This window comes from Oryx dammah, unplaced genomic scaffold, assembly GCF_014754425.2.
Source record: "Oryx dammah isolate SB20612 unplaced genomic scaffold, SCBI_Odam_1.1 HiC_scaffold_8, whole genome shotgun sequence".
In the NCBI taxonomy this organism is placed as follows: Eukaryota; Metazoa; Chordata; class Mammalia; order Artiodactyla; family Bovidae; genus Oryx; species Oryx dammah.
In genome coordinates, this window is record NW_024070192.1 from 51,798,227 (window position 1) to 51,822,168 (window position 23,942).

At 46.9% G+C, this 23,942-nt stretch overlaps 1 protein-coding gene and 1 non-coding gene across 3 annotated transcripts in view; one reads left to right on the forward strand and one right to left on the reverse strand.

The window, feature by feature from the left end:
* The window catches only part of YPEL2 (yippee like 2), a 65,626-nt gene that overhangs the window by 38,369 nt on the left and 3,315 nt on the right, over positions 1 to 23,942 (reverse strand). The window contains exons 1-2 of one of the 2 annotated variants that reach the window (XM_040244202.1): positions 17,434 to 17,669; positions 3,544 to 3,857 (exon numbers count right to left, since the gene is read on the reverse strand). In XM_040244202.1, coding sequence (XP_040100136.1) covers positions 3,544 to 3,660 — 117 coding nt within the window. In that variant the 5' untranslated portion in view covers positions 3,661 to 3,857; positions 17,434 to 17,669. Of the gene's footprint in view, positions 1 to 3,543; positions 3,858 to 17,433; positions 17,670 to 23,942 lie in introns of those variants that run through there. The other variant, XM_040244200.1, reaches the window with a different exon arrangement.
* TRNAY-GUA lies at positions 4,651 to 4,722 on the forward strand. Its single transcript has one exon. It is a non-coding gene; the product is annotated as a tRNA-Tyr (tRNA).

Genomic DNA, 23,942 nt, shown 5'->3' on the forward strand with positions numbered 1-23,942 from the left:
AGGATGTGTAAGAGCTCCTGGGAGAGAGGAAGGAGGTAAAGAAAAATGATAGTCCAGTGGTTAAGACTCTATGCTTCAGAAATGCGGGGGTTATGGGTTCAATCCCTGGTCGGGGAACTAAGATCGCATAATAGTGTGCAGCACGGCCAAAAAAAGAAAAATGGATGCTCCTGGCTGAGGCACAGAGGCCTGAAATACCCCTATCTGCATATCCAGGGAAACGCTGCTGGCTATGCCAAGAGGTTAGAACATTAAGCAAGGAACCCTAACTCTAAAGCTAGGCTCTGCCAGATCATCTAAGGCCATGACAAAAGTTAGTGAGACTGCAGGTGTGTGAGCGAGTAAGGCCTTGAAGGTTGAACTTTATTCTAACTTCAGGATTTTAAGCAGAGGACGTGCAACACCTGATTTACACTTTGAAAAGTTCACTGTGGCTCTTCTCGGAAGTGCATGAGTGAAAGTAAGGCGGCCAGGTAAAGAGCTCATTGCTGGAGTCCAGACAAGGGAAGAGGGTGAAAACTGGCCAGATTTGAAATATCTTTTTTTCAGGGCAGAGCTAACAGGACCTACCTGTGGATTAGATATGGGGATGGAGTGCAGGAGGAGGGGGAAAGGGGGCAGTAGTAAGAAAGGAATCAACGATGACCCTTTGGCTTAAAACTCAGCATTCAGAAAGCTAAGATCGTGGCATCTGGTCCCATCACTTTATGGCAAATAGATGGGGAAACAATGGAAACTCACAGACTTTATTTTGGGGGGCTCCAAAATCACTGCAGATGGTGACTGCAGCCATGAAATTAAAAAGACACTTGCTCCTTGGAAGAAAAGCTATGACCAACCTAGACAGCATATTAAAAAGCAGAGACATTACTTTGCCAACAAAGGTCCATCTAGCCAAAGCTACGGTTTTTCCACTAGTCATGTATGGGTGTGAGACTTGGACTATAGAAAGCTGAGTGTCAAAGAATTGATGCTTTTGAATGGTGCTGAAGAAGACTCTTGAGAATCCCTTGGACTGCAAGGAGATTCAACCAGTCCATCCTAAAGGAAATCAGTCCTAAATATTCATTCGAAGGACTGATGCTGAAGCTGCAACTCCAATACTTTGGGCCACCTGATGTGAAGAGCTGACTCACTGGAAAAGCCCCTGATGCTGGGAAATATTGAGGGCAGGAGGAGAAGGGGATGACAGAGGATGAGATGGTTGGATGGCATCACTGACTCTATGGACATGAGTTTGAGTAAACTAAGAGAGTTGGTGATGGACAGGGAGGCCTGGCGTGCTGCAGTCCATGGGGTTGCAAAGAGTCAGACATGACTGAGCAACTGAATTGAACTAGAACATTAAGCAAGGAACCCTAACTCTAAAGCTAGGCTCTGCCAGGGCATCTAAGGCCAAGACATCAACTCTCAAGGCCATTACCACCCCCACAGACTCCCTTCTGCTCACCTTACAAAGCCCAGCTCAAATTTCTTCCAGAAATTCTTCCCAAACACGCTCAAAGTCATTGCCCTCTGTTCTTTGAGAACTCAAGACTTGAGTTCTTGGACAACCTGTATGCATCTCCACTTCTCCATCCATATAATATATGACTTGCATCACCTACCTCAAAGGCGTCTTAGGAGGGATGAGTGAGATACTATTTATACAGTGTTAGGCAGCAGTCCTTTGTACTCTGAAGGTACCTACACACAGTTACCTCCATTTCTTAGGACACACAGCAACTCTCCCTGAAGTTAAAAAGACATCTTGGCTTCCTCTTTCTCTGGAGACTTCCAGGAACAGGACGACTCACATGTTTTTCCCCCTCCAAAGCAAAGAGGACTGACTACTTCTCTCTCCTCTCACTGACACAGCCTCCCTACATCCAAACCTCCAGACTCAGGGGGTTCCCAGAAGATCCAAGAGGAATCTGAGAGAAGATGAGTCGGTTCACAGGGGAGGAAGCTACAGACTGGCCAGAACACGAGGGGGCACCGAGAAGCGTGAACAGCAGAGACCTAGAGGAGGGCAGACGGGCCCTGGGCCTGGCCTCCGAGGTGACCCCCGAGCCTGGGAGGGGCCTCGGAGGAGCAGTTCTGGCCGCAGCTCTGACCTGAGGACCGCCGCCACCAGACGCGGCTGTTGGAGCGGCTCCTCCGCTTCCTGTCAAGCCGGCCAGCTGGACGGCACCGCTCCATGCCTGCCGGACCTCCCTCCCTCCCTCTGGCGGGGGCTACCGAGCCAGAGGCGGGGAGCGGGGCGCCCTCTTTTCTAGCACTTCTTGGAAACAGATCAAAAACACTTTTTTTTTTTTTTTTTTCTTTGTTTGGGTTAGGACAAAAATTTTTTTTTTTTTTTTTTACTTCAACGATATGAAGTCTACATTCTAGAAGTGTGAAAGTGAAAGTGGTGTTCTTAGTCGTGTCCGACTCTTTGCGACCCTGTGGACTGTAGCCCACCAGGCTCCTCCGTCCATGCAATTCTTCAGGCAAGAACACTGGAGTGGGCAGCCATTCTCAAAGAATGCTTTTTTTTGTTTTAAATTAGAGGATAGTTACTTTACAAAATTGTGATGGTTTTTGTCACACATCACCCTGTAGGAGCATCAGGGACACGTATATCCCCTTCCTCTTGAACCCCCCTCCAGCCTCCCTCCACAGCCCACCCCTCGAGGTTGCCAGGAACACTGGCTTTGGGGTCCCTGCCTCATACACGGAACCAGCTCCCACGGGCCACCTACAAAGGGACAAGCCCCCTGAGCTCCTCTTCCTTTTCATGCAGCCTAGCTAAGCTGTTTCTCCTCCCTTGGGAAGTTAGAGCCAGGAGGGAGGGAGCACCCTGAGAATGCTGCTTGCAGGAGCCGGGGTCTGGACTACCACAGGGACACTCGGTTGTTTGTTATGAATAATAATCCCCCACCCCAGCTTTAGGGAGCGGTTGCCAAGGCTCCTCAGGGAAAACGGGGTTCCTGTCTTTCTTCTGATTGTGATCAAATGTCATGCCATGTTACCTCATGTAGAAGCCTTACAGGGACCCACAAACCAGTGGGTCAGCTCTTCACCAAGCCACTTGTGATTCACCCAAAGGTCACCCACTTTAGTAACGAAATCATCTGGTAACTGTCCCTGGGAGCTTAAAAAGCAATATTCCCTCTCTCATTTCAGCCATTAACTGCCCTTACCTTTCTCTCTCCTACCTACCACTTTTCTTAGAAGTCCTTTCCAGGCAGGCAGCCCCCTACGGTGAGTTCACCTGCCAACCCAGGCCAGGCCACCTGGGTGCAAGGCTTCAATCACTCTTTGGCCCCTCTCCCCACGACCTGGGGATGTCAACAGGGATGACACCCACTTTCCACAGTTACAGATTAAACTAGTACTGTATCCCCCCCAACTCCAAGTTCTTTCTTAGTTTTGAGTGAGACAGCCATGCAGATCCGCCCTCCCTGGACAAAAAGGAGGAATACAAATGTCCCGGGCCCTTTGGGAGAGCTTGTCCACGTCTGCAAACCCAGAAGCCCCCTCCCCCGAGGTCAGCAAGGAAGGCCTCCAGCGAACATGTACCTTGGAAATAAGTTCATCATGATTGGCCAAGTGGGCTCTGCAGTGAATGCAGCTGTAGGTCCGGTGGCAAGAAGGCAGATAAGCCTGGAAAGTCTTGGATCTGGTCATCTTCACCATTGGCGCTGCTGAGCCGGGGGTGAACTCTGGGGTGGCCCACGAGGCACTCCCACAGGACGGGTCGCACGGGAAACACCGGAAGACGCAGGTAAAGGCCGTGGTTTGGCGGGGGGTGGGTGTGCGGCAGGCTCCACACACTGGTGATGTCTTCAGAGGAAGGACCCTCAAGCAGAGGTCTCGGGCTGGTTCTCAGCAGCCTGCGGGGCCAAGATAAGCGAATATCATTAGCTAGATGGAGCCGGGCTTCCTGTAGAGCCGGTAGAGTCCAACTGCCACCTGAGAGAGGGCAACATTTACAGCCTAAAATGATCCCCCTTCTGTGTTCTTACATTGTGCCAAGATGCCCAATGAGTAAGAAAGAAACCAGTGGAGATCCCACTGTTGCTGCAGTTCTAGAGCTGGAGATTCAGTGTTGCCTCAGGGCTCTCAGGAGTTACCCTGCCAATATCCAGCAAACTGGCACGATCACCAGCCCCCAGGAAGCCCTAGACATGGTGGTGGTTTAGTCGCTAAGTTGTGTCTGACTCTTTTGCAACCCCATGGACTGTAGCCTGCTGGGATCCTCTGTCCATGGGATTTCCCAGGCAAGAACACTGGAGTGAGTTGTCAGTTCCTTTCTCCAGGGGATCTTCCCGACCCAGGGATCAAACCTGCATCTCCTGCATTGCAGGGAAACTCACAGCTATAGAAAAGGCCAGGCTTAAAGATATGCCACCTGCAGCCCCAGGAGAGGACCCCTGGGGGTCCCGTTTTCCTGATCCAACCAAGATAAATGACTTTCCTACAGTCAACAATCACAGATTTGTATTCCTCTCCAAATGCCAGGAGTCCTCCAGCAGTTGAAATCACCATCTGAAGAGGCAACAAACCCCAAGTCTCTTTTGCGTATAAAGGAAACACAGGATACAAAGGATCAAGTTCCCAACCAAGAGAATCCCTCCTGGCCAGGCAGTCCTTTTGAGAAATGATTCTCTTTGTAATATATGGGCTTCCCTGGTGGCTCAGACAGTAAAGCGTCTGCCTGTAACGCAGGAGACCCAGGTTCAATCCCTGGGTTGGGAAGATCCCCTGGAGAAGGAAATGGCAACCCACTTCGGTATTCTTGCTTGGAGAATTCCGTGGATGGAGGAGCCTGGTCAGCTACAGTCCACAGGGTCGCAAAGAGTCGGACACAACTGAGTAACTTCACTTAGCTTAGCTTCGCTTCTCTTCTCTGTAATACCTTGCCCAGAAGGAGATGCTCAGCGCATTTGTTTTTAAGCAAGTAAAATGAAGGCAACTGATGGCAGAATCAGACTCCTGCATCTCAAATTCACAATAACAGTGAATCTGACCAGAATTTCTCTTCAACACTCAAACTTTCCATTACTCACCACACAGTAGCAAGCCTTTCTCCTACCACAGCCTCAGCTTTGTGATTCCCATGGGGAACCAGGACACAGAGAAAGAGGGGTGGCTCCCAGGGTATGTCCAGTTAAAGGTCTGAGGGCAAACCCCAAGCTCTGAGACCCACTCTGCTGCTCTGTGGCTCACATACCTGAAGCTTCTGGATCTACCTATTTCCTGGGCTTCACTCTTCACAAACGGGGGTGGTGTTCCCACTTGCCTACCTCCCAGGAGAGCCAGAGTGTTAATTAACGCCTGCGTCATGCTTTGAAGATAAAATTATTTAGAGAGACGGGGGAGGAAGACAAACAAACTCAGATCTTCCTTGCTGCATTATGCCTGGGATCCATCTGGCTGTTCGGACAAAGCCCGCCAATCACAGTCTTTTCCCTCTAAACCTCCACTGGAACCAAAGCTTCAGCAGGAAAGCCGCCCTCCTCCCTGGCATCCTTCCCGCTGCAGCATCACTGCAGGCCTCTATGCCCCTGGGGCACTCTATAGCCTCCTGAGTGGCGAACACCCGTGGGCAGCACTAGGCTCAAGGACAGTAGTGGTCACCATCTCTCGCCCTGCATGTCCCTTGAGAGCTGAGCCAAGTAAGCTCCACATCCAGAGTGACCAAGTGCTCACCTGAAATGTCCAACTGCTGAAGGGGTTCAGACCTAGAGGGGCCCAGGCACAGGGTCTTGGCTGCCCGAGTCTCCCACGGCTAATTTTAAAGAGGAGTAATCAGGGACTGCCCTGGCAGGACAGTGGCTGAGACTTCGCGCTCCCAATGCAGGGGGCCTGGGTTTGATCCCTGATCAGGGAACTAGATCCTACATGCCGCAACTAAAAAGAACCCATGGGCTGCAACTAAGACCCGGCACAGCCAAATAAATATAAAAAAAAAAAAAAGAGAGAGTCATCAGATTAAACTGAGCATCATAGAAATACTTGAATATGGGAGGGGCAGGGGTAAGAGGGGCTTCCCAGGTGGCTCCAGTGGTTAAAAAAAAAAGAAAACCTGCCCGCCAACACAGAAGATGTAAGAGATGAGGGTTCAATCCTAGCATCAGGAAGATCCCCTGGAGAAGGGCACAGCAACTCACTCCAGTACTCTTGCCTGGAGAACCCCATGGACAGAGGAGCCTGGCAGGCTATATATAGTCCATGGGGTTGCAAAGAGTAGGACATGACTGAAGTAACTCAGCACACGTGCATGGATGGCGGTCAGAATTCACTCAGCTTTGCCTCGGCATGCGGCCTGGCCGTAACAGGAGACAACACGACCCCTTGGATCAGAGGCCCCGCATCTCACCCTAAGCTTACTCTGCAAACGCTAAGGTGAGTGGTCCAAACCAAAGCCCACGGTAGACCAAGGCTGTTGGCTGTTGAAGTGTTGCAGGGGGTAGAAAGAGCCAAGGACCCTGCTTGGGGTTTCCTGAAAGATCCTAGAACTTTGCAACACTCCTGTGTCATTCTGAGGAATGGCAGCATTTCCAGGAAAGGAAGTGGTGAAAGGTCAGGGGGTAGGGGTCAGGAACAGGAAAGCCAGGGCAGGGGAAGCAGGTGGGAGGCTTGCCCCAGGCCAGGAGCTCCTGAAGGCCAGGGCCCCCGCTGCCCAGTGGAGAGCAGGAGGAGCACCAGCTGGCCTGTCCGCCTTTTATCCAGACTTGCGGGAAGGCAAGGAAACAGTGAGCCCTGGCTGCCAGTCTGGGTTTACAGAGCAGCCCCAGAGTCTGTTTCCTTACACACGCAGACGGCTTCTGAATTATGCATTTCCCCAGAGCAGAATTATTTCTTTTCTCACTTCTCTTCTGTAGGAAATCCCCCCAAAAAAGTTCACAGGCAGGGATTTCTGGTTTTGCTCAGCTTCAAATGTGAATCTCAAAACTTACGCAAACCTTTGGAGAAACTGGCACTCATGGTCTGCATTAAACAGGCATGTGTCACATCGAACACATTCATGCAGCGCAGAACTTAAGAAGAGAAAAATGGACTATGCAAGCAACATCACAGGCTGCCTCGTGCTGGAAAAGCCCCTAACAGCCTTGGACTTTGCTCTACAGTTGCTCTGCTCCTTGCAAAGTCTCCACTCATTCCTAGGAACTGACAGGAACCCACAAAAGGTGACTCCTTCCCCAAGACAGATAGAAAGAAAAAGTGGCCTGCTGAAATATGAATCTTGTTCAACTGCTGCAGGGCAAACGAGAAGGAATAAGAGGGGGAAAGTGGAAAGCAAGGTGAAGGAGGATCAAGACGGGGGTCCTTGAGCCTGAGAAGAAAGGAAAGAATGGGCTGAGTCAGAAAAAGTGAAGAGCTGGAGACCAAAAAATAATCACCACTTACTGTCTCCTCCCCTCTTAAGGCCGAATATTAAAAGCTGCTTCTTTAAAAAGCAGTCAGTTTTTTAAAAGGAAGTAAAAAGAAGTCAGTTGTTAGGAAGGAAGATGAAATAGCTTTGTTTTTGTTTTTTTTTTTTAAGGAAGAAATTAAGTCTACAGGGCTGTAGAGCTCACCACATTTTAATCTCTGGACTCCAGTACCTGCTAATGGGGCCACAGGCTCCATGGGGCTTCCTGAGTCCACCTTGCTGAACACATTGTGGAGTTTAAATTGATTTCCAACAATAATCAAATGAGCTCAATATTTAAAAGCCTCAGGGCACGTGTACAAATTAAACACCATTTTAAGCGAAGTAATAATCCATCACAGTGGAAATTAAAGGGAGATTTGCTACCACCTCCAGCTGGCCCCTGCTGGTCAGTGTGGAAAGAAAAGATGTGAACTATTATGATTAAAAACAAAGACCTCGGATACACCCCGCTGAGAGCCAAACTCACAGGGAGCGCACAGCGAACCTAGACATCCCACCTCATGGACTGGGCTTTTCCACCAGAAGCCACGACTGCAGGTGGAACTCAAAACAGAACCCAGGAGGGAAGGGAAGGAGGTACTGAGCCCTCCGGTCGAACAAGGCTGCTTCTGATCTCACAGAGCCCCAGCAACGGGGAGGACAGAACTCACCGGGGGAGGTGACCCCCCCTCCACCGCCAGCCACAGGACAGGACCACCCCGAGGTGTGCGTCAGTGCTGTCGCTTCCTTGTGGGGTGTTGTTCTGGAGGAAGGCAGGCAAAGACTGCCTGTAAAAGAAGTGGTAGGGGACTTCCCTGGTGGTCCAGTGGTTAAGACTCCATGCTTCCAATGAAGTGGGTGTGGGTTCGATCCCTGGTCGAGGAACTAAGATCCCACAGGCTGGCCAAAAATATAAATTTAATAAAATAAAAATAAAATCGTGAAAATGGTAAACTAAAAAGAGAAACTGGTTCTGCTCCACTGTAGCTGAGTGACTGTGGCAAGTTATTCAACTCCTCTTACCCCCAGCTTCCCCAATTCTAATAAAACCGACATATTCAGGGTGAGGAGGATCAACCGAGAGGATGTAAGTACATGCACAGTGCTGGCACACAAAACAGCAAAATTGCAGCTATTACTATTTTTAGTGGTCGATGAATTAGGAAAAAAAAAAAAAGATGCTGCTGCTTCAAAAGAAGAAAAAGAAAAAGGAGGCCAGAGAGTTCAGAGACAGACATGGTTTTCCTGCCGCTTCGTTAGGACTGTCTAGCTTGTCTTCAAGCAAGGTAGATGGTATCATTGGGATCATTGGGATGACATTTCTCTAAACCTAGAATTTTCCTCTCAAGGTGGTGAGCACACCGGAGGAACCGCAGCAGTGTTCCTTCCCCTAAGGGGCGATTTCCCTCATGGCCATGCTCAAAGGCCCTAAAGCACTGCCAGGAACACAGCATCACTGATGCACACAGCCCTGGCAGGCAGCTGAGTCTCCTTCCCCCTTAAACCCACCTTCTGCATTTCAGCCAGTGTCAAGAATTTAAAAAGCAGATTTGACCATCTCATCACTTTCATATCCTTCATAAAGGCAATACGAGGCAGTGGGTGAACAGATGAATTTTGGATATTTAACTAAAAAAAAAAACAACCACCAAAACACTTAATTCAAAAAGATCTATGTACCCCTATGTCCACTGCAACACCATTTACAAAAGCCAAGATATTGAAGCAAAGTGTGTTCATTGATGGATAAATAAAGATGTGGTATGTATATAATATATATATATTTATTTATTTATATACAAACACAATAGAATATTAGTCATAAAAATGAATGAAATCCTGCCATTTGCAGCTACATGGTTGCACTTGGAGGGTATTGTGCAAGGTAGAATAAGTCAGAGAAAAACAAACACCATATGATTTTACTTATATGTCTAAAAACAAAGCAAACGAACCAACATAATAAAACAGAAACAGTCACAGATACAGAAAACAAACTGGTGGCTGCCAAAGAGGAGAGGTGTAGGGGCACAAATAAAACAGGTGAGATACAAACTTCCAGCAATAAAATACATGAGTCATGAGGATGAAACGTACACACAGAGAATTCAGTCAACAATATGGTAATAACTTTGTATGGTGACAGGTCTTACTGTGGTGGTCACTTCATAATGTATAAAAATATTAAATCACCATGTTGTATACCTGAAATTAATATCATATTGTGCAATATGTAATTAATTACAACCCTATTTTAAGAAAGGGTTTTTGGAACCAGACTCTGAGGATTTCAAATCTCAGTCCAATAATTTATTAGCTGTGTGACCTTTAACTCTCTGGACCTTGCTCTCTTCATCAACATCTAGGAACACTAATAAAGACCTCATAAGGCTCTTGTGAGAATTAACTAAGCTAAAACCTATAAAGTACTTAACATATGCACCTGGCATATAGTAAAGAAAGAAAGAAAGAAAGAAAGAAAGTGAAGTCGCTCGGTCGCTCCTTCTCCAGGGGATCTTCCCAACCCAGACACTGAACCCGGGTCTCCCGCATTGCTGGCACTCTTTACCAACTGAGCCACCAACGGAAGCTGTCTATCTATATATAAACGCATACATACATACATATATATATATGTATCTGTTGAGGTTACAGCTTAACCATTTTCCATCTTTTCCATCTTATACTTATTGTAGGCCCTAAAGGAGGAAATGGCAACCCACTCCAGCCTTCTTGCCTGGAGAATCCCATGGACAGAGGAGCCTAGGCTACAGTCCATGGGATCGCAAAGAGTCAGACACAACTGAGCACAGACGCACTTATTGTAGCAACTCTTAGGAATCCTAAGGAGGATTTCATGCTGGCTTTAAGGACAGGAGGGTAGGCGCATGACTGACTAGCTTGTTCCAGGAGGAAAGAGAGAAGACCCAACTGGAGGCAATAAATAGGCTGCAGTGGAAAGGGGACAGGTGAGCCATTCTGGGACTGGAGACAGAGAAAACGAAGAGACAGAATGGCTGTGGAAAACCTCTATCCCAGGAGATACTCCTCTCTCTTCCCCTTTTTCCTGATCTCACCAGAATCCTCGACCCTGACCAGGGAGCAGGGGGGCCCAGTTTCCCTGGGCTGCCACCTGAGAGAAGTGGGTGGTGGTACCTTCCCCGGGTGAGTAGGACAGGATTAGAGATGGACTTGGATTTTCTGTCTTGGTTCTCACTAGCTGCATCGCCACTGGGCAAGCTGCCTGAAAGAGGCTAACAGTGCCTACCTTGTGGGGGAGACAAAAGCATCAAATGACATAATGCAAGTGAAGCATTCAGCAGAGCAGCTGGCATGTGGCTGGTACTCCGTAACCTTGAAAAGCTGCGATCATCCTCATCAGCAAGAGAGAAAAAAACGCAGGAAGCCTTCCTGTTCACAAGACCCGAATGAGCGTTCACAAGACCCGAATGAGCGGTACTCCTGTCTGCCAGGTTGACTCACGGTGGTTAGAGGGTTAGGCCTAAATTAATCCACTTAAAGGTATACTGTGGTTTAAGCAGGTTCTGGTGGCTTAGCTGGGATCTGACATTACTGCAGTATCATTGTGAACAACAGACCACTCCATCACTTCATGCAATGGAAGTTACCTCTGCCGTCTGCATTGACTCTACTAATCCCAGGAGGGGGCTGCTACTGAAAACCTCACTGAAACTCTGCATTAAAACTGCCACAAGCTGATGTGCAAGGCACATGGGAAAAACAATGCTATCACTTCATGGTTAACCACTTTATACCTCTGAACTCAGGTGGTACTTTAAATCCATCTAGTTGATGAAAAAATAAGTAAATAAATAAACCGTTTGGATATTCAGGAGACCACTCTTTCATAAGTGAAACCAACCATTCATCTCTACGTTGGATACAGGGTCTAGTCTTGATTTCAGGGGGATTATCTGTCAGATGATAATCCTACATGGTCTCTAGGATTCCTTCAGCTCTTAAAATCCTGATTTCATGTTGCAATGATGTCTCTGCCAGCTGAACCCTGCCCCAGAGGAAAGTGCCCACCCACCAACCTTCTGTTTCGCGAGGTCACAGAAACACACCAGCCTCACAGAGTCCACTGGCTGGACAGTGCTTTGCAACATCTGTTACCACATGGCCCTTAGTTCAGCACTCTGCCTGGGCGGCCCCCATGTGAGGCTTACATCTGTTAGAACACCTGCATAGAGAAGAGGCACTTCCTCTTGAATATTCTGAAACTTCCAAGTAATTTACTGCTCATTACATACAAATAGCTGTTGCTAGCTGGCTAGGAAGAGATCAGATATGACTTTGGGTTGTTTCTACAATTCCAACCAAATATGATCTGTCTGAAGATTCATTACCAAGCACATTTGGCTCAGGTTCATTGATGGCTTCCTTCTTTTTCTTATACAACACCAAGATCCAAAAAGGATTTAAGGGGGCTTTACAAAAGCACAAATCATACAATACTATTAAAATAAATTAAGAAATTAGGGTCGGAAGAATTAACACAAAAAGAGTTAGGACACAAACGCACGCTATTAAATTGCTAAAGATTTACTGAATTTCAACTGCAGATTTGGCTTTGAGCTCCCCAGGAACCAAGGCAGGAAAAGAAAATACCAGTTAGACGTTTTATATTTCCTATGAAATAAAAGCATCTTGGTTGTTCAGGATACAGATTCTCTGAGAGTAGTTTCTCTTCTGGGTGGTCACAGGAGACAATGAGCAAGCCAGGGGATAGAGCCCCAGTGCGTCAGCCCTTTCCACCCCGGAATTCTCTTGCAAGACTTTCTCAGAGGTCCCTCCATGAAAATGGACAGCGTAAGGAACACTGAAGGGCGATTCAGTAACTGGGATTCTACACGGGGTCAAATGAGGGCGGCCCAAGAACGTGGCTTTCGGATGGTCTGGCTGGATCCAGCGATATCGACTCTCCGGAGGAATGGGAGAGCTTCACAGCCTTCTGGCAGCGCTCCACGAATATCATTTATCACAACCAGGCTTTTGAGTAACAAAAATATGGGCAGCCTCCAACATGCCAAGTCCAAACACTAATACTTTTGAATGCTAGCACTTATTTGGCCCTGGTGCTGCATTCAGCTCTCTCGTTGGGCTGTTTTTTCCTCTGAAACTCTCCCTTACAGGCCTCCTCTTGCCTCTCTGAGCCCGTCTCCCTGGCAGCTCTTCCATCCTCCTCCTCGGAGGAGGAGTTCCACCATATGCCTACCTGCCTGCCCCCCCCCCCCTCCAGCATTCTCATCCACACTCAAGTCTTCTAAATACCTCTCTGGATTCCTTTCTTTCTTTAATATTTCTTTATTTTTATTTATTTGGCTGCACTGGGTCTCAGTTACAGGATCTACTTCCCTGACCAGGGATTGAACCCAGGCCCCCTGCAGGGGAAGCGTGGAGTCTTAGCCACTGGACCACAAGGGAAGTCCGTGGATTCCTCTCTACAGGGGGACCCCTTTCTGGCTCCTAGGAAAGCGCTTCAAATTCCCAAAGCCAGCACCATCTCTCCCCCTCCCCCGATCCCATCGCCCTGCCCCCTCTTCTGTCCCCTCCTCCTGGAGGCCCAGCTGCCCAGGCAGGAAACACCCTTTCTTCTCTCTCCCTTCTGTCACTCGCACACACCCTGTCTGTCCCCTACACAGCTGACTGCCTCAACAACCCATCCTCCCATTGTCGCCCTCAGTCACAGCCGCAGCATTGCAGGCCAGGCTCTCTCTCACCCTGCACTTCCTGAACTAGGCCCCCTGACTCAGCTCTCACCTCTCCAACCCAACAGTTCTAGAACTCTATTTATACAGCACAATCTGATCACAGTGCTTTCCTGTTTCAAACCTCCAGTGGTTTCCTAGCAGCCTGCAAGACAAGGTTCAACCCCCGTTAGGTGGCACTGAAACCTGGGCCCAATTCTCTGTATCTTCTCGTCAGCTTCCCACACTGCTGCAAACCTGTTTCCCCAGCAGACCGAGCTCCTTCATTACCTTTTCTCAAGTTATTTCAGCCTCCTGCAAAGCCTTAACCTATCTTCTCTGCCCAGTAAATACCTACTCATCCCTTAATACCCAGCTCAAATAAGATCCTGAAGAGAGACTTCCCTGGCAGTCCAGTGATGCCGATACAGGGGACGCAGGATCGATTCCTGGTTGGGGAGCTTAGGATCTCACGTGTCTCACAGGCCAAAAGAAAAAGAGAGCCTAAGCAGAGCTAGGGGGCCCCTTCATCCAGCATGCAAAAAAACTGTTCTCTGGAATGGTACCTTTCCACTCTCAGACTGGAAACTTTCTGCAATCAGAGGTCCAGTCTCTACCCGCCCACCCTCCTTGGTTCCCAAGGACTCCTGGTCTCCAGCACACTGGAGATTTTTGATAAATGTTAATTAACTGAGTAAAATGAATGACCGTCATTGGCTCTGTGCTACCTATAAAGCTGATATTTTTTATAGTCTCCTTACTTTGCCATTATCCAGTACATTTAAAATACTGAATTCTGGGCACCCACCATTAATGTTCCACAAACTCTTCTGATGTAAACTCACTTGGGCAGGCAGGTTGAAACTCAGGACTGTGGAGCCCTATCTCTGATAGGCCCCACCATAAAAACCTCTGATGGTTTTACCCAGCTGCTGTCTGCTGGCAGGAATACTTCCCATTCAGCCTCCCCTGGCCCTTCCCACCACTGCCCACCTAGGGCAACTTCCCAAGGCACCCTCCCCAGGCTGGCAGTGGCTTCCAGACCCCTAGAGAAACCCCCAGACTTCCCACCCAGGAACCTTCTCTTCCAGGATGGACCCTACTAACGTCTCAGGGCAGTCTGAGCTGCTGCTCTTGGTAAGAATGAGTCAGAGAAAATGCAGTGTCAGACTTGGTTCAGGCCAAGAAGAAAAGGGTCCTTTGACCTTGCCTCTGCTCCACATTCCAAAGAAACCAGACCTACCCACTTGCCAGTCCCCAGGGGCTGTCACCTTCAGTGTCAGTCCTTCATTTTGTGCTTGGCCATGCTCAGAGGATAATCCTGGTTAAAACAAAATGAATGCATTCCTCCCATGATCTGGGGCCCAGACAGGGATCCAGCCCATTCCTCTGTCCCAGACAAGGCTACACGTGAACTGCTATGTAAAGCAGCCGTTTAGAAGATCTGTAAAGAAAACGTCTTGGAAAGCAGAATAAGATATGGCCAGTCCTCAGATTACTTCCCAAGGGAACCCTCACCTTAGACTCCTCCAACCACCACAAGGACAGGCCCCCAACTCCGCGTGATAGCACTTGTCATCATTGTTACTGAGATGATTATTTGATTGTCGCCTGTGTCTCACACACTCAAAGATCCAATATTATTTACTGAATAAATGAATGTCTTTTGGAACACGGGCACTGTGTGACCTTGATTTCTCTTTAACTGCTGCTCCCCTAGGGCACAGCTGGGGCCCCAATTAGCTACAAACCATCCATCCCAAATCTGCCAATACCATTCTATTGTTCCGCTGTCAGCATGCCTTTGGCTTTCTCACTTTAATCTCCCAATTCAAATAAATCCAAAACTCGACTCTGACATCTGTGGCTGGGCTCCCTGCCTTTCCACGATTGGAATTTGGAAACTGGACTTAAAACTCAGGAGAAAAAAAGGGCAGAGGCACTTTCCAAAGGCTGCCTGTATGTCCAAAGTCCCAGCCATCACCACCCTAAAGATGGATGCATTTTGTTCTAAGAATTAAACTGTCACCTAGCGTGGCCACTTATTGAAGGAATGCAAAAGAACAGGGTAGGGGACACAGATTCATTCTAGAGCAAATTTCTGGATTCTTCCTGTTATGGGAATGGCAGATTTTAGTAAGAACGAAAGCCTCATCTCCTTTTCAGCCTGGCATACTAAGGGGGGGCCAAGCATATTGCTGGTGCAGCCTTTTCATATACTTTAAGAGGCCTCCACAAAGCTACTAGTTTATGGGTTAATCTTCCCACTAGATTGTCTGTCATTCCCGATCACGTCCAGGAACCATATCCGGTTAATTATCTGTCATAGCTAGCCCAAAGCCCTGCTGGCACTAAGAGCTCAGAGTAGGAAGGTAGGAAACGAGCAAAGGAGGTAGGAAGAGTCACTGAGGCCTTTCAGCAACTGTCAGAAACTCTCCAGAACTCCACAATTTATTAATTTCTTACTATGGGCCCATGAGGAGTAAAGCACTTGATATGTATTATCTCAATCCTCACAACAACCCAGAAAAGCAGGTATTATTATGATAACTCCTAGTTGAAAGATGATGAAAACGCCCAAAAGAAGTCAAGCAATTTGCCCAAGGTCACTATGCTGCTGCTGCTAAGTCACTTCAGTCGGGTCCGACTCTGTGCGATCCGATAGACAGCAGCCCTCCAGGCTCCCCCGTCCCTGGGATTCTCCAGGCAAGAACACTGGCGTGAGCTGCCATTTCCTTCTCCAATACGTAGAAGGGAAAAGTGAAAGTGAAGTCTACAGCCCACCAGGCTCCTCTGTCCATGGGACCTTCCAGGCAAGAGGACTGGAGTGGGGTGCCATTGCCTTCTCCGAGGTCACTATGCTAGAAAGTACCAAAAAGTGAACTCAAAGTGTTTGCTGTTCAGTCGTACCTGACTCTTTGTGACCCCAGTAACCACAGGACTCCAGGCTCCTCTGTCCATGGGATTCTTCAAGCAAGAATACTGCAGTGGGCTGCCATTTCCTTCTCCAGGGGATCTTCCCTAAACCAGGGATCGAACCCAGGTCTTCTGCACTGCAGGCAGATTCTTTACTGTCTGAGCCACCAGTGGCTTAAATAGAAAGTACCAGAACTGAGATTTGAATCTGGGAACCATCCCCCCTCCAGGGGATCCTTCAACCAAGACATGACAGAAAGTGATCTGAAGAGGTTCATCCTTGGTCCTGAGCCCTCTAAGACAATACCTCCCGGAGAGAGAGACACTAAGTCAATTAATGACAACGCGAAACAAAGATGTCAAGTTCTCTCAAAACATCTTCAGACTCCCAGGGTTGGCCCAATGCGTCAACCTTTAATTGCAGCAACCTGAGAAAACAAATGAGGGAAGAGAATAACCTGAATCAGAAGGTGGGACAACAGATTGCGGCTGCTGCTAAGTCGCTTCAGTCATGTCCGACTCTGTGTGACCCCACAGACAGCAGCCCATCAGGCTCCCCCGTCCCTGGGATTCTCCAGGCAAGAACACTGGAGTGGGTTGCCATTTCCTTCTCCAGTGCATGAAGTGAAAAGTGAAAGTGAAGTCGCTCAGTCGTGTCTGACTCTCAGTGACCGCATGGGCTACAGCCCACCAGGCTCCTCCGTCCAGGGGATTTTCCAGGCGAGAGTACTGGAGTGGGGTGCCATTGCCTTCTCCGGGGACAACAAATTAGGCAGAAAAAGCTAGTTTTCAGTTCTTATCATCTCTTCATGCTAACGGGATATTTAGCTTTCAGGCTGTGGTCATGGGTGGAAATACTTTTCCCCTCAAATCCTGAAGAAAACAAATTAAGAATCATGTAAGCAAAACTAACCAAAAGCCCTATCTAATATATATTTACATAATACACATGTTTATACCATTAGCACAGCAAATACTGAAAGCGAATCCTTTCTACCTTATGGTCCCTTTGGAGCTGGGTCAGTTTAGGTAGGGACACCCCAACAAAGACGAAAGTGGTCAAAGAAAATGATTAAGGGGAAACAAATACAATGGATGATACACAGGGACATACAGACAAAAGAAGAATAGGAAGAAGCAAACACAGAAACTAAGGGAAAGGAGGCCAAAGGTTAAGGAGGTTTAGTAGCTGGTTTCTGCCTGGGAGAGCAACTGCCTTAGTGATTTCCAGACAGAGTGAGATGGGCTGTGTAGAAAAATCTAGGAAATGGGGATATGCAGGGGTATTATTTGCTTATTCTTATTAGATTCCCTATCCTGAAAATTCTGATTCTCTAGGTCTTTAGCTGGGCCAAGAATTCTTAAAGACAATCAAGGTTGAGAATCCCTAGGGACAGTCTCACTTTTGAGGATGCCGATTACCTATGTATGGTTTTTCCAGGAGTCACGTATGGATGCTGAGAGCTGGACCATGAAGAAGGCTAAGCGCTGAAGAACTGCTTTCAAAGTGTGGTACTGGAGAAGACTCTTGAGAGTCCCTTGGACAGCAAGGAGATCAAATTCACTGGGAGAACTGATGCTGAAGCTGAAGCTCCAATCCTTTGGCCACCTGATGCAAAGAGCTGACTCACTGGAAAAGACCCTGATGCCGGGAAAGACTGAGGGCAAGAAGAGAAGGGGGTGACAGAGGATGAGATGGTTGGATAGCATCCTGACTCAATGGACAGGAGTTTGAGCAAACTCAGGGAGACTGTGAAGGACAGGGAAGCCTGGAGTGCGGCAGTCCATGGGGTTGCAAAGAGTCAGACACAACTGAGCAACTAAACAACAATTATTTATGTCAGCTAGGCCGTTGTTCCGGAGAAGGCAATGGCACCCTACTCTAGTACTCTTGCCTGGAAAATCCTATGGACAGAGGGGCCCGGAAGGCTGCAGTCCATGGTGTCGCTGAGGGTCTGACATGACTGAGCGGCTTCACTCTCACTTTTCACTTTAATGCATTGGAAAAGGAAATGGCAACCCACTCCAGTGTTCTTGCTTGGAGAATCCCAGGGACGGTGGAGCCTGGTGGGCTGCCGTCTATGGGGCTGCACAGAGTCGGACACGACTGAAGTGACTGAGCAGCAGGCCGTTGTTCACAGGTCTTCATCGTCCAGAGTTCTACTGTGAATGTAAGTCACCGTCCACTTCTGCGGAGCTACTCGACGGCAATGGCAGCCTAAGCAATTTCTCCTTGTATCACACGTGCCCCCTGGCATTCCTTGTACATTACCTCTCATGTTCATACCTCCCTGCCTTTGCTCATACTTTTTCCCCTGGCATGTTTCTTTCTGAATGTTGAAATCCTCTTCGTTCTTCCCAGTCCTATCTCCAAAATGCCTACCCTTCTTTCTGTATCGCTGTAAGGACTTTAAACTCTTTCTACCTTGTACTCTGGTTATTGACAGAGATGCCTTAATCACTCCTATTTGAGGATATGCTCTTAGGGGCCATATTATAACTTATCTTTTTCTCCCAAAGGTCTTATCATCTGTTGAATGATGATTACCCAGGGAAAAATAAAACCAAGGTTGAATTTCAGCCCCAGACCAGAGGTTCCTTTTCTCGATCTCAAAAAAGGAATCAAAATTTTCCTGACTCAGGCAGGATATGTTCTCTTGCCCCAGGTATTCCCACCCAGAACACCATGGGAAAACTAATCATTAGGCAGGTCAATATTTCCTGTAACAAAATTTCACATCAGCTAAAATAAAGCCACTTTCTTCTGCCCAACTGATCTCAACCACTGTTCACACCCAGTGGGCTCTGTTTGAGCCTCAGTGGAACACATTTGGCTTTCCCAGTGGCTCAGTGGTAAAGAATCTATCTGCCAAGCAGGAGACATGGGTTCTATCCCTGGGTTGGGAAGATCCCCTGGAGAAGGAAATGGCAACCCACTCTAGTATTCTTGCCCAGGAAATCCCATGAAAACAGAGGAGCCTGGTGGGCAACAGCCCATGGGGTGGCAAAGAGTCAGACACGACTTAGCGAGTAAACAGCATCAGGCACTCATCTGCCATCTGAATATCAAGCCTTTCTTTCATGGCCAGAAACAGCCAAGGGAACTCCAGACACTAGAGGCTGACTTCATCCTGAGCAGGGACTCTCATTTCAGCTAAAGCCCACTAAGTCTGGACATACTGCATTCCCAAGACCACAGGGGAGGCCTGACTGCCCCGTAACACAGGAGACCGGAGAGGTCAGTGACCCAGCCAGGAAACAGGGATTCAGGTGGTAGCGCCACACCTCACTGGCAGATGCTGCTCAGCCCCACCCCAAGAGAGAAGGGAGGCTTGGCCTAGCATTGAGACATTATGAGTTCTTTAGAGTTTAAGTCAGGAGTTGGTACTCTTCCAGAATGCACAGGAGTTGTAAGAGCCCGGACCTGAGAAATGAAAGATACAGTTTAGAGTCCATCATGTGCCCTACTTAGCTCTGTGTATTAATAAGCAAGTTCTTATTGCCTGTTTGAGCCTCAACGTTTGAATGCCCCATCCAGCAAATATCTAAATAATACAGAGTTATAAACCATCAGCTTGAAAGCAGGGAAAATAAAAGGATAAAGTTACCACTGGAAAAAATTGGGATACGGGGCCCGACAGTTACTAAAGTCAAGCCACAAATTTGTTTCTCTGCTTCCTGGCAGCCAAAGCAAAAAGAGAAACATGATCAGTTACACCCGATTGTCCACAAAGGAAAGTCATGCCAGTTCCCTGGGAGAGGCAAAGCTTTTCCTGGCACCAGATTCTAAAAGAAAATTTCTCCAATTAACTTAACAGAGACATTAAGTGAAGCTGTACCTTAAGTCTTCAACTATGTAAACTCTTACAAGAAATATAGTAGCAAGTTACATAAAGCTATTTTGAAGAACATCAGTCCATAAAGCAAAGGGCAGGACACCCATCTCAAGTTCATCTCAGTGAAAGTAATTCTGGTGGGGCTGAGCTAACATGGCCCAAGTATGCAGCTTTCAGTTGGCCCAACTTAAGTCAAGGATAAAACTAAGACCAGGTAGACAACTTGTTCTTCCAAACACTTCTATAAATATTACTTCTTCCACATGGATGTTTATTAAGAGTTGGTTAGCGGTTTCCAATTAGATGACTTCTACATTCCATTCCAGTTCTGATAAATCTAAGTGACCTTTCTGGTCTTCATTTACTTACATTAATTTAAAATTTGGTAGTTTTCCCTGTCTTACTGCACTCCGAAATCAATGGGAATTCCTGACAGTGAGAGAGAGAGAGAATCTAACTGTTAACATTACTCTTGCTATTAATAGCTAATACCAAGTGCTTATGCAACAGGCCCCGGGCCTGGGTTCCTGTGCACTCTCTCATTTAATCCTCCCATCAACACTGTGTGATAGTAACTACCATTAGTCTCATTTAACAAATAAAGAGCAGAGACTGAGAGAAAATGTCCAAGGTCACAGAGTTTTCTGGTTCCAAAGTCAAGATTCTTAGCTCTACTTATAGTGCCTAGTATTAATGAAACACGATTACTATGTTTGTCCGAACAATGAAGCCTAGAGTGAGGCTAGTAGAGCAGGCAAGAGTTATTAACAACAAAAAAATAACAGTGGAGCTTTTAGAGACTTTGGCAACCTACAAAAAGAATAAAAGGATGAAAAATTTGTGAGAAGCAGCAATCCCAAAAGAAAGTAATTCTACAGGAACAGGAATCCTCAAGAAAAGGAAGAGAAAACCTCCTCTTCTCTTGAAAACAAAATATTATAAAATAAATGACCAATGAAAACCTACTACACAGCATAGGGAACTCTGCTCAATGCCCTGGGATGACCTAAATGGGAAGGAAATCCAAAAAAGAGGGGATATATGTATTATACACACATACCTGATCCACTTTGCTGTACAGTAGAAATTAACACATTGTAAACCAACTATACTCCAAGAAAACTTAAAAAACAAAACAAAACAGAAAAGAAAGTCATTTCCTACTCTTCAGTCCAGTCCCTCAGTTGTGTCCGACTCTTTGCTACCCCATGGACTGCAGCACACCAGGCCTCCCTTCCATCACCAGCTCCCGGAGTTTACTCAGACTCATGTCCATTGAGTCAGTGATGCCATCCAACCATCTCATCCTCTGTCGCCCCCTTCTCCTCCTGCCTTCAATCTTTCCCAGCATCAGGATCTTTTCAAATGAGTCAGTTCTTCCCATTAGGTGGCCAAAGAATTGGAGTTTCAGCTTCAGCATCAGTCCTTCCAATGAACATTCAGGACTGATTTCCTTTAGGATGGACTGGCTGGATCTCCTTGATGTCCAAGAGACTCTCAAGAATCTTCTCCAACACCACAGTTCAAAAGCATCAATTCTCACTGCTCAGCTTTCTCTGTGGTCCAACTCTCACATCCATACATGACTACTGGATAAACCATAGCTTTGACTAGATGGACTTTTGTGGGCAACGTAATATCTCTGCTTTTAATATGCTGTCTAGGTTGGTCATAACTTTTCTTCTAAGGAGCAAGCGTCTTTTAATTTCGTGGCTGCAGTCACCATCTGCAGTGATTTTGGAACACCCAAAAAATAAAGTCTGTCACTGTTTCCATTGTTTCCCCATCTATTTTCCATGAAGTGATGGGACCAGATGCCATGATCTTAGTTTTTTTACTGTTGAGCTTTAAGCCAACTTTTTCACTTTCCTGTTTCACTTTCATCAACAGGCTCTTTAGTTCTTTGCTGTCTGCCATAAGTGTGGTGTCATCTGCATATCTGAGGTTATTGACATTTCTCCTGCAATCCTGATTCCAACTTTTGCTTCATCTAGCCCAGCATTTCTCATGATGTACTCTGCATATAAGTTAAATAAGCAGGGTGACAATACACAGCCTTGACATACTCCTTTCCTGATTTGGAACCAGTCTGTTGTTCCAGGTCCCGATCTAACTGTTGCTTCCTGACCTGCATACAGCTTTGTCAGGAGGCAGGTCAGGTGGTCTGGTATTCCCATCTCTTGAAGAATTTTCCACAGTTTATTGTGATCTACACAGTCAAAGGCTTTGGTGTAGTCAATTAAGCAGAAGTAGATGTTTTTCTGGAACTCTCTGCTTTTTTGATGATCCAGCAAATGTTGGCAATTTGATCTCTGGTTCCTCTGCCTTTTCTAAATCCAGCTTGAACATTTGAAAGTTCACAGTTCATGTACTGTTGAGGTCTGGCTTGGAGAATCCTGAGCATTACTTTACTAGAGTGTGAGATGAGTACAACTGTGCGGTAGTTTGAGCATTCTTTGGCATTGCCTTTCTTAGGGATTGGAATGAAAACTGACCTTTTCCAGTCCTGTGTCCACTACTGAGTTTTCCAAATTTGCTGGCATATTGAGTGCAGCACTTTCACAGCATCATCTTTTAGGATTTGAATTAGCTTAACTGGAATTCCATCGCCTCCACTAGCTTTGTTCACAGTTTCTACTCTTAAAAGACTCTAAATTTTGGCTCTCTTGGTCATTCATTCATTCATTCACTCCAGCAACAATTAGATATTTACCCTGTGCTACTCCCTGCCAGGCACTGTCAGCAGTGAGCAAGACACAGGAGCTTCCAATCCAGCCATCAAGTAGACAATACACTTCCAGATAGTATTAAAGTGCTTTGAAAAAAAAAAAATTAAGGGGATTAAGAGAGGCTGAGGGGAAGGGAAGGAGAACTGTTCTAGATAACAGGTCAGGGAGGGGCTCTCTGAGCAGCAAGTGAGGAAACTCAATCATGCAAAAATTTGGAGACCAGGCACCAGCAGAAAGGCCCAATGACAAAAACAAACCTTACATGTTTTAGAAACTTCAGGAAGGCCACTGCAGCAGACTGAAGCCAGTCTGAAGTAGAACAGACTAAGTGAAGACTGGTAGGGAATGAGGTGGGAGAAGATGGGAGACGGGGCTACAGGGAAAGGAGGTGGATGCTTTCTGAAGGGTAATGGCATAATCCTAGTTTAAAGTTTCCAAGGCTCCAAGGGAAGCTCCAAGGGAAGTCAAAGCTCCAAGGGAAATCCAGAGAGATGCAGTACCACTTTTGTTAGGGATAGTAGCACCAAACTCAAAACTTGTAAGGGAATCCCTTTAGCCTGTAGGCCCTGGTTTTCCACAGTTTGTTGTTGTTTAGTCCCTAAGTCTTTTGCAACCCCATGGACTGTAGCCCACCAGGCTCCTCTGTCCATGGCATTCTCCAGGCAAGAATACTGCAGTGGGTTGCCATTTCATTCTCCAGGGGATCTTCCTGACCCAGGAATTGAACCGGCATCTCCGGCATTGCAGGCGAATTCTTTACCACTGAGCTGCCGCGGAAACCTGCTTTCCATCACTAGATGCTAAAAGTAAAAAAGAGTTCCTTTTCCAGAGTTGTAATTGTCAGAGCAACTGGTGGTTTGGTTGACAAGACTCTAGGGAAATACCAAGATAATTTACAAAGAAAACTGATCCAGACCTCTATTTGAATCCCACCTGCTCTTCCTATCCTAGAATGTCGTATCCTTGGCTATCCTTTTGTTGCTTTCTTTTCTTTTCCAAAGGCTCAAAACTCAACACTCTCCATGTGAGCTGCTTGACCAAACTGAATATTATTAAAGTTAATTTCAACAATCCCACTGTTAGCCTTCCCAAATAAGGCATACCCTTGGCAGGAAGGACCACAGAAGTATGAATTTGAATCTTTTCTGAAGCTAAATTGCAGCTTTGATTAATTCGAGGAAACTTCTTATACCAACGTGTTTGGACACAAGAACTAAGTGGGAAACATCCAACATGTGGAAGCAACAGGTGTGTATGTTTCTGCTTGAAAGCAGAGACAGGTAAAGCGATGTGAAAGTGCTAGTCTCTCAGTCGTGTCCGAGTCTTTGCGATCCCATGGACTGTAGCCCATCAGGCTCCTCTGTCC